This window comes from Bison bison, unplaced genomic scaffold (genome assembly GCF_000754665.1).
Source record: "Bison bison bison isolate TAMUID 2011002044 unplaced genomic scaffold, Bison_UMD1.0 scf7180017864097, whole genome shotgun sequence".
NCBI lineage: Eukaryota > Metazoa > Chordata > Mammalia > Artiodactyla > Bovidae > Bison > Bison bison.
Genome location: NW_011494669.1, coordinates 538,984 through 549,453, shown reverse-complemented (window position 1 = coordinate 549,453; position 10,470 = coordinate 538,984). Strand labels below are relative to the sequence as shown.

Here is a 10,470-nt window from a genome sequence, read left to right as displayed (position 1 = left end):
ATCGAAAAAGCAAGAGTTCCAGAAAAACATCTATTTCTGCTTTATTGACTGTGCCAAAGCCTTTGACTGTGTGGATCACAATAAACTGTGGAAAATTCTGAAAGAGATGGGAATACCAGACCACCTGATCTGCCTCTTGAGAAATCTGTATGCAGGTCAGGAAGCAACAGTTAGAACTGGACATGGAACAACAGACTGGTTCCAAATAGGAAAAGGAGTATGTCAAGGCTGTATACTGTCACCCTGCTTATTTAACTTCTATGCAGAGTACATCATGAGAAACACTGGGCTGGAAGAAGCACAAGCTGGAATCAAGATTGCCAGGAGAAATATCAATAACCTCAGATATGCAGATGACACCACCCTTATGGCAGAAAGTGAAGGGAACTAAAAAGCCTCTTGATGAAAGTGAAAGTGGAGAGTGAAAAAGTTGGCTTAAAGCTCAACATTCAGAAAACGAAGATCATGGCATCTGGTCCTATCACTTCATGGGAAATAGATGGGGGAACAGTGGAAATGGTGCCAGACTTTATTTTGGGGGCTCCAAAATCACTACAGATGATGATTGTAGCCATGAAATTAAAAGATGCTTACTCCTTGGAAGGAAAGTTATGACCAACCTAGATAGCCTATTCAAAAGCAGAGACATTACTTTGCCAACAAAGGTCCGTCTAGTCAAGGCTATGGTTTTTCCAGTGGTCATGTATGGATGTGAGAGTTGGACTGTGAAGAAAGCTGAGTGCCGAAGAATTGATGTTTTTGAACTGTGGTGTTGGAGAAGATTCTTGAGAGTCCCTTGGACTGAAAGGAAATCCAACCAGTCCATCCTAAAGGAGATCAGTCCTGGGTGTTCTTTGGAAGGACTGATGCTAAAGCTGAAATTCCAATACTTTGGCCCCCTCATGCAAAGAGTTCACTCATTGGAAAAAACTCTGATGTTGGAGGGATTGGGGGCAGGAGGAGAAGGGGACAACAGAGGATGAGATGGCTGGATGGGATCACCGACTCAAAGGACGTGAGTTTGGGTAAACTCTGGGAGTTGGTGATGGACAGGGAGGCCTGGTGTGCTGCCATTCTTGGGGTCGCAAAGAGTCGGACATGACTGAGCGACTGAACTGAACTGAACTGAGCTGAACTAAGATTCAATGAAAAGCAGTATATTTACATCCATAATAAGCCCCAGCAGAGAACCTGATTTTTCATAGGTTGTCTAAGTTCTCTCAAGTTAGTTGCACCTCTAAGATTAGAGTTTCTGAGATCTTAATTCTTGTCTTGTTCACTTGAACATCATCTATTGTAGTATCTCATAAAGGTTGGTTTTAAGTTACCAAATGGGCTGAACTGCCAACTGAAACAGGTCACCCTAAAATACAGCCTCTCTGTAGGCCAAACCAATGAGATCATTTTATTGGTAGATGTCTGACAGTCCAAGGACAAGCTTAGCTGTCAGCATAGATTTGGAAGAGAGAAGGTACATTATCACATGTGTCACTGAATTTTTTTGTTATTTGTCAACTATAATTTTTTGGAAATACCCATTAGCCTACTTGTCTGCCTCCCTCTTTCTTTTCATCTTTAATTTCATTCTCATACCCAAGGGACTTTTTGTGTGTGACTGTTCACAATTAGCAATCAATATAAAAAGAAAGTATTATGTTAAATCATATAAAAATTCACAGTATTTTAACCATTTCTGAGCTACAGAATCAGCAAGTTTATGTAGTTTAACATATGACATAGGAGACATTCATGGACAGTGGTTGACAGAGATATTTATCATTCCTGAGAGCCTTCTAAACACAATAGCTCTTCCATTTGAGCTTCTGCCAGCTCTGTGGGGTTTTATGGAGCCAGTTCCATATGAAGACCTTCATTTGATCAACTACGTGTACAATATTCTGTCTTTTTTTAACAACTCAATGAACATTTATTGCACACTTATTATGGGCTAGGCACCACTTTCAGCCTTGGATACAAAGATGAGTGCATCACAGTCCCCACTTTGCAGAGCATGCAGTCTAAGACGGGAGACAGGCAAGGACGTAATTATAGTGCAAAATAGCAAGTCACATAATAGATACAAATAACATGCTGAAAAGGCACTTACCGTGCCTGGCAGAGCAAGAAGACCTCTGAGCAGGTGACATTTGTGCTAGTTCTTGAAGGATGAGCAATTTGGTTGGCAGAAAAGAGAGGGAACAATACAACATCACCAAGCAGAATGACTTGTTCAAAGTCACAGAAGCACAACAAAGAAGGATGTGCTTGAAGAACCTTAGTTTGAATGTAGATGGGACGCGAGGCAAAAGTGAGAGAAGCAGCAAAAGGTGGGGCTTGGATGGAGGGAAGATTAGGTTATGCAGGGCCTTTCATGGGGGACGGGGGCTGAGAAGTTTGCATTCTATTCGGCAGGTAGAGAGGAGTCACAAGACACATATGGGTTTAAATCACTTGGATGTAAAACTGCTTTTTCTGCTTCAAATCCATATGTCCAGTCCAGTCATCACCTAATTGTAAAGAAACCTACATTAGTGACCCCAGAGCACCAGCTTCTGCGGTGTGAGTTCTTTCTGACCACCCCCCTGCCCCCGGAACACATGGAGCCCAAGCATCCTGGATTCCCAAGGGATTGTTTCAGCCCTGACATCTCTCTTAAACATAGTCATTGAGCTGTGGTTCCTCACTGTGGCTGGAAGCATAGCCAAAGACTGCATTACCGTGAGATTGTGGCTTTGACAGTTATGTGTTCCTCCACTGCAGGCCTCTCTGCTTCACTTGGGTGAAGGAGCTTGCAAGCACACCCTTCGTGTTTTCATATTTTCCTCATTGGGTAATTGCAAAATGGGCGAATCCACCTAAATGCAGCAAGATTGATTTCATCCCAACTGCAGACTGGCTAATCAGTGGCCTAGTTTTCCAGCCATGTGATCTGGCATCTGGCACTCACCACTCATCAAATGAAATTACACAGCACCGATAAATTACCCACTCTCTCCTGGGCAGAACTTTTTCCCTTAAGCTACCTCCTGCTTAACACTAGTGTAATGTTTAATAGTACCATGGTTTATCTGTACCAGGATGCCAGCTGGAATGTATGGAAACTTTACTAAGAATGGAGAATTTATATATATATATATGTATGTGTGTGCATATAAATTATACATAGATAGACACCTGCTTATGTATTAATATATATGTGAATATGTGTGAATGAATTATCCCATTTATGTGAATTTTCCACATGACGATCACACATTTTTGTTTTACTTAGGCCTTTATGGAAATGTTTCTGGGGTGGGGCGGAGGGGAAATTCTGCCCTGTTTGAATGCTTCTTCACCTCCAGGCTTTCTGTTTTGGGGCAGGAAATAGTCTCTCTCTGAGTCTTAGCTGTCTCAGCTATAGAATGAGAATAGTAGTATCTACCTCATAGGTTGATATGTGAATTAAGTAGGATGTGTGTGTGTGTAAGGCATTTGGTATGCAGAGAACATCCAAGAAATGCCAACAATTAACACTTTATGCCCATTAGCATTGGTCCTTAAATACTGAGGCCTTCATCAGTAGCAATAATAATTGCAGGAAAACTAATAACTGGCACCCTCAGGGACTATTAAGAGCCGGAAAGTTATTTGCCCTGCATTAAGTGACCACAGACTGCCAGGATTTTTCCCCAACCCTGTCTGGTTTTTTAGTGTTCTATAGCATCCCTTGTTTTCAGACTGTGGATTGTCACATTTTAAAATCAGTAGTATATATAGGACCCCCAGCAGCTTTCTTCCTCCCTTTGTGATTCACTGACAAATCAAATCATCCAACTTGCTAAAATTCCATCTAAAGCAGGATATTAAAAGCTCTGATGGAACACCCCAGTCTGTGCTTCAGTGTCTGCATTATGTACTATCTACTTTAGCCACTCAAAGACCTTTTCCTCCAATTTCAAGATTTATCGGCTATGGAGGACAAATAATGCGTCATCTCACAGGTGGAATCTAAAATAATCAAATGCATAGAAGCAGAGAGTAGAATGGTGATTGCCAGAGGCTGGTGGGAGCGGGAAATAAAGAGATGTTGGTTGAAGGGTACCAAGTTTCAGTTATATATGATGGGTCAGTTCTAGGGATCTAACATGCAGCTGCATGACTGTCCTTAATGTTTTGTTGTTTAGTCGCTCAGTCATGTCTGACTCTTTCGTGACCCATGGACTGTAGCCTGTTAGGCTCCTCTGTCCACGGAATTCTTCAGGCAAGAATACTGGAGTGGGTTACAATTTTGATACTCTATTGTATACTTGAAATTTGCTAAGAGAACAATCTTATTAATTAGCTTGATTATGGTGATTATTTTGCAATGTATACATGTGTCATAACCTTAACTTGTACATCTTAAATATATATGTAATTTTTATATGCCAATTATACTTTAATAAAACCTGGGAGGGCATGAAAGAAACTATAATATAATAAATTAAAACTGTGACTTAATTTTTAAAAGATTATCTGCTGTGTCTGTGATAGATGATATTGCTATCAAGTGACGTCAAGAAAAGTGAGAGGATACTTATATCATTTTACATTTGTATCTGAGTGATACTGGTCTTTAAAGGTCCATATCTTCAGTGATTCAAGAAGGAAATAATTGTACCACCTCCTTTTAAAGACAAAATATGGCATATAAATAAAAATATCTATGTAAAGTTTTTATGGTTTTAAAAAACTATAAAAACATTATGCTAACTCAACCTATCAAGAAGCAAAATCGGCTCCATAATCCAAATAGCATTTATCACATTGCTTGATTTTTTGGTGTGATTTTTAAACAAGTAAATTCTCATGGGTCTTATTCTGCTTCTCTTCATGAAAACACTGTATGAGAGAGACCAGAACCGCCATGTAGTCTATGCGAAATGCACCCCCTGAAGTTGTGCAGGAAAGTGGTCCCAAGGGAGACTGTCTTTATAATAGCTTTGAGTAATTTGGTTTTTTAGGGAGTTTTTGGTGCTTCAGTAGCCAAACCATCAGTATCCAAGATAAATACATTAATCGCCCACTCATTCCCCTCACTGTGAATGTTTGTTAGCAACATATGTTCTAATTCAGAGAATAATTTTTCCAATAATTCTATGCCTTTTTCATCATTTCAAATATTCTAAACTTGGTTCTACAAAATAAGTCCTAGACCTCAACTGATTCCCCCTTTTGGCGCATAAGCAACACTACCTTCTTTGCTGTCGTTGTTTACTTGCTAAATCGTGTCCTCCTCTTTGCAACCCCATGGACTAGATTTTTTGTGACCCCCAGGACTGTAGCCCACCAGGTTACTCTGTCCATGGGATTTCCCAAGGAAAAAAAACGGGAGTGGGCTGCTGTTTCCTTCTCGAGGGGGTCTTCCCGACCCCAAGGTTGAACCTGGGTCTCCTGTGTTACAGGCAGATTCTTTACCACTGAGCCACCTGAGAAGCCCAAGCAGACTTTATTTGAAACAAAGTATTCCTCTTATCTTACCTCTCAGCTATGTTCCTTCTTCTAGTCAGTCTCCTCCCCCAGCACACATGTGTGTGCACTCACACACACACACACACACACACTGGCTGTGGTACATTTACACATCTTACTCCTTCCCTTTGGAAAGCCTTATACCTGCTTCCTTCCCTGGCAAATTTTGATGTTTCCATTAGACCTCAAGTGAAATGACCAGTCACACCCTATTGAAACGTTCTCTGTCCAGTATGCTGGCCTCCTCCCATGCATTTTAATAGCGCCTTGCCCTTCTCTCTGTCTTAGTCCTTAGACACTTACATGCCAGCAGTTGTGCTGAACTGGAAACTCCTTAAGGATGTGACCCTTTAAATCTCTTTTGTATTCACCTTGTCTGGCATGTAGCAGGTTCTCAATACTTGGTGAATGATTTCATGAATTTCATTTCCCCCTAATGGAAAACTTCACTGTACTTCCAACCGATTTAGCAGATCGTGACCTATGAAGTTTGAAGTTCAATACACTTCTGATTATCTTATCAAATGACTGAAAATGTGAACATTTAAGAATTTCGGTGTAAACACTTGGGCAAGGGGAAAAGTTCAGGGGTCTTAACCTAGTTTTCCTTGCTCTTTATAAAACATCTTGATTTCTTCAGGTAGAGAAGCTTCTCCAGCTGGGCATTGACATGATAGCACAACAGAGCTCTGAATGTCAATTGAATTTTTTTTTCTTTTTTAATATTTTCAGGTTACAAATGCTGCTGCCAACTCTCTTGGCCAAATGACTCTTCACCTCCAGCCTCTTCTTGTGTGTGGGGGGGATGGATTTACTCAGTCCAACTTTGACGGCTGCATCACTTCGGCTTTATGTGTTCTGGAAGCTTTAAAGAAGCATATTTAGTACTGCCTGTATTCTTATTTTTCACATGTGCTTTGGGGTTCTTGTTTTCACAGTTTTCTGTCATTGATTATTTTGTTTTCTCTTTTGTTGAGAGAAATTACTGAAAAATTGTTCTTTACTGATTATTATTTTTCACATGGAGTATAAAATCAATTTTATAATTTCAGTACTTACAACGCCTACAAGAAGGAAAAATCCCTTGTATTTTATACTTTTTTCCACTTTTCTGAGTTGCCATGTCTACCCACTCCTTGTTGGAGGCAAAGTCGTGCTTAAGAAAAAACAAATAGCTCTCCCCCCAAATTCTGTCAAATCCAAGTAACAGTTCATGTCCACAGACCTTTGTTGTCCTTTTGAAAATTTCAGTCCCAAATAAAGAATAATCTTTATAAAGACATCGTGATAAATCTTCAAGTATATCCTTGGTTTGATATTTTTTGCAAATTGCTGAACTACAAGATTTCTCCAAACTGTGGAAACAAAGGGTAATTTTTGTTTCTCGTTTCTCTTCCAAGTTATTAAATGCTCCTGAATTGTAGGTCACATATGTCATCATCTCTAAGAACACAGTTTGGAGGGCAACTTGACTGACAAAGAAATGTCTCTTCAAATTTTCAGAAAATAACCAGATTCAACTTGACTTTCCAAGTCACACAGTACTTTTTAACCTTAAAAAATCCAGCCTTAATGGGAAAGATAAAAATTAAATAGAAGCTGAGAGAAATCATATTGATCTTTACCTTGTGCTATCTCCTGTGGCTAGTGCTCTTTCTTTTATGCCCTCTCCAGTGTGTGCTGCGGCATTTAGACTGTGTCAAGTTTAATGAATTTAATACAAAAAAATTTTACTGAACCAGAAAATAGATGCACTTAAAATAGTTCAATATTTGCCAACTTAGCGGTTCAGCATATCACCCACACGCATCAGTGACAACCCATGACTTGCTGGCTCGAGAGAAATTGATCCCCAGCCTTCTGAACAAGCTACTTGTTGCTAATTTAGAAAGCAAACTGGCGAGTTCCATTTTGTCATTTTGAAAGGAAAGAAATCGTCACAGCCTCTCAGATCATTGCAGTCTCTCAAACTAAGAAAAGTTCCACAAAAGACCCCTTAGCTTGGTAGTATTTAAAATCTCACACTGACATGCCCACTATCAGGCATTCACATACACAGGCATGGGCAAAACTTGTTTATGGAACTACAAAGTGGATTTTTTCTATGGAATGTTCTTATACATCTCCTACTTGCAATCAATTGATGGAAAACTGAAATGCCTACGTGTGGTTAATGTCACTAATTTTTGATAATATAGAAAGGAAAAGGGAAATTAATGTGATCTCTTTTATGATACAAGGAAAAATATTGAGATTTCTTTCATCATTTTGGCCTATATTTGATGAACATTTGTCTTTATTTTGGTTATACCCTTAAAATACGGTAGCAAATATATTGAATATATTAACTATTTTGTTTTTAACTAATATACTTCTGGAGCCATCTGACTGAAAGCATCCTAAAGCTTTAAAGCAATGTTATATTTGTTTCATGAGTGTTTATATTCCAAAGAAGAAAAAATTATTTATAAAGGTGGGATGTGTTGCTTAGAGAAAGTATGCTAAGCCATTACGGATGAGTTATTTTTTATTTAAAATATTTTTTAATGTGAACCATTTTTGAAAGTCTTTATTGAATTTGTCGTGATATTCTTTCTGCTTTGTGTTTTGGCCATGTGGCATGTGGGATCTTAGCCCTCTGATCAGGGATCGAACCCACACCCCCTGCATTGGAGGCGAAGTCTTAACCACTGGACCACCAGAGAATCCCACTGATGAGTTTTAATATCTGTTCATTCTAAATGTGTTTCCCTAGTAATTGTGTATCTGCTTAGAAAATACTGTAGCAATATGAGAAAAGATATACAACCCTGCTTAGTATGTAGGTCATTGTTACTTTGCTGATTTAATCATTTGAAAACTCATTTTACATTTTGATCCATCTCTGATAGAAACAGACCAATTCCCTGATGCTCAAATAAGGAAAGAAAATGTATCAAAAGCTTATGTTCTCTATCTTCATTTACCCCTTCCTCTTTAGAAATTGAAATAGATATGGGACTGTCTGTGCTAGAAGCCGTCCCAGAGGCCATAAATTCAGAGGCCGGAGATTCAGATGGCCAGGATGCCCTAAAGACCCAGGGCAAAGGTAGCCAAGTCCCCTGAGAAATACCTTTTGGAAATACCTTTGGTCAGTACCTTTTGGAAAAGGGTGTATGTATGTGTGTCGGCTCCCACAGGACCACACAGCACCACAGTACCTCCAAACAAGAACTTTTATTAATCAAACACAGTCAAGGAAATCTGCTCTGTTTTGAAAGGAGCATATTCAAGTGAGGAACGGCTGGAGCAGTAGGGTGATTTAATACTTGTTCGCTGATAAATATAGCCTTAGCTGGAATAAAACCATACGATGCAGGGCTGAAAAGCTTAATTACTAAACTGTCTATGCACGTCTTGCTCAGGCAGCGAGGGTGACAAATTATAGCAGTCGAGTAGTATATTTCACCTTTGGCATTTCTGAAGGGGAGAAGTATGTCTAAAAACATCAAGTAAGCAGTAATAATCCCAGACCAGATATTAGGGAAAAAAAAAGACATATTATTGAGTCACCAAGTCTTCTGTGCAAAATGCCATCAACCCCACCCCTCCGCCTACTTGGTACCTTGTTAAGTAAAAAGAACAAGGTCAATTTTACATTTATCTGGTATTTTATTCTCATCCAAGTATATGTGCGTATGTATGTGTATGTGCTATGCTCAGTCGCTCAGTTGGGTCCAACTCTTTTGTGACCCCATGGACTGTAGTCCACCAGGCTTCTCTGTCCATGGGATTTCCCAAGCAAGAATACTAGAGTGGGTTACCATTTCCTACTCCAAGGGAATCTTCCCGACCCAGGGATAGAGCCCACATTTTTTTGCATCTCCTGCATTGGCAGATGGATTCTTTACCACTGAGCCACCTGGGAAGCACAATATATATAAATTCTGGCATTACTTTTGAAAACTCAGATATTGATTCTCCCATCAACTTGAATAAAAAAGCATCACTGACTGCTTTATATTTTAGAAAAAAAGATTATATATATCTAAAACATATATATGTATATTTCAAGTGTATCTGTATATATATGTATTTTTTCCATCCTCCTAATATCTTGTAAAATAAACAGAGCAGGGAATTATTATTCACATTTGACAAACGAGGAGACGGAGGCACAGAGCTTGGCCAAACAAGGTCGCATCATGAAATGCAGGTCAAGAACCCGGGCCTCCCGTGACCCATTTCCATTACGTGGCACCGTGCTGCTGCCAGATGCACACGGTAATTAAAGCTGAACCGAAATATTGGTTGGAGGTGCAGTCAGCACCATGTGGTCCCCTTACTGACGTTTCATTTCAGAGAGCTAACACTAATCCTGATGTGGTGTACACAGGAGTCTAATACGGAATATAGTCTCTGTAGGTACTGACGAAATGATTTATATTCTGTTATTTTCATTTGCTGGTTTATTTCCTTCTTTGGGGGGCACTTGCTGTGAGAAATGGTTGCATCCTAATGACACTGAATTTCAGCCCAGCAGTAGCTGGTTAGCGAACAGGCTCCCTCTGCATCCAGCCTTTCCTTCTGTACTCCTCTTTGTCTCTCCATTCCCTTTGTTTCATTCTGTCCTCTATCGGTTTCTACCATCACTTTCTCCCCTCCCATTTTTTTCCCTCCCGCTTCTTACTCTGTGTCCAATTCTCCATTCTCAGAAATCTGGAATATAAATACAACCACATTATGCTTCATAGCATTTGTAATTTTTTGCTTTAATCTCTTTTTTCTACAATTCAAAGCAGTCAATCCTGCTTTTTAATCAAGTTGACAGGATAGTCATTATCTTGATTTTTCCAAAGTAATGCCAGAATTTAAAACTATCTGTAGCTTTCAAGGATCTCAGTGCTAATAACCTAAAATATGGTACCAGGCTCTGTGGTGGACATAATGGAATATAATTAGCCATCTCCACCTAAGATGCTAGTTAGGGAAAGACAA

The 10,470-nt window shown here is 39.5% G+C and overlaps 1 protein-coding gene across 5 annotated transcripts in view; it reads left to right on the top strand.

Moving 5' to 3' along the window:
* RNLS (renalase, FAD-dependent amine oxidase) overlaps positions 1 to 8,040 on the top strand; it is a 278,945-nt gene extending 270,905 nt beyond the window's left edge. For 3 of the 5 annotated variants that reach the window (XM_010838482.1, XM_010838483.1, XM_010838486.1), the window contains one exon: positions 6,226 to 8,040. In XM_010838482.1, the coding sequence (XP_010836784.1) occupies positions 6,226 to 6,378 (153 nt within the window). In that variant the 3' untranslated portion in view covers positions 6,379 to 8,040. The remainder of the gene's footprint in view (positions 1 to 6,225) is intronic. The other 2 variants (XM_010838484.1, XM_010838485.1) reach the window with 2 other exon arrangements.
* Positions 8,041 to 10,470: the final 2,430 nt, after the last annotated feature.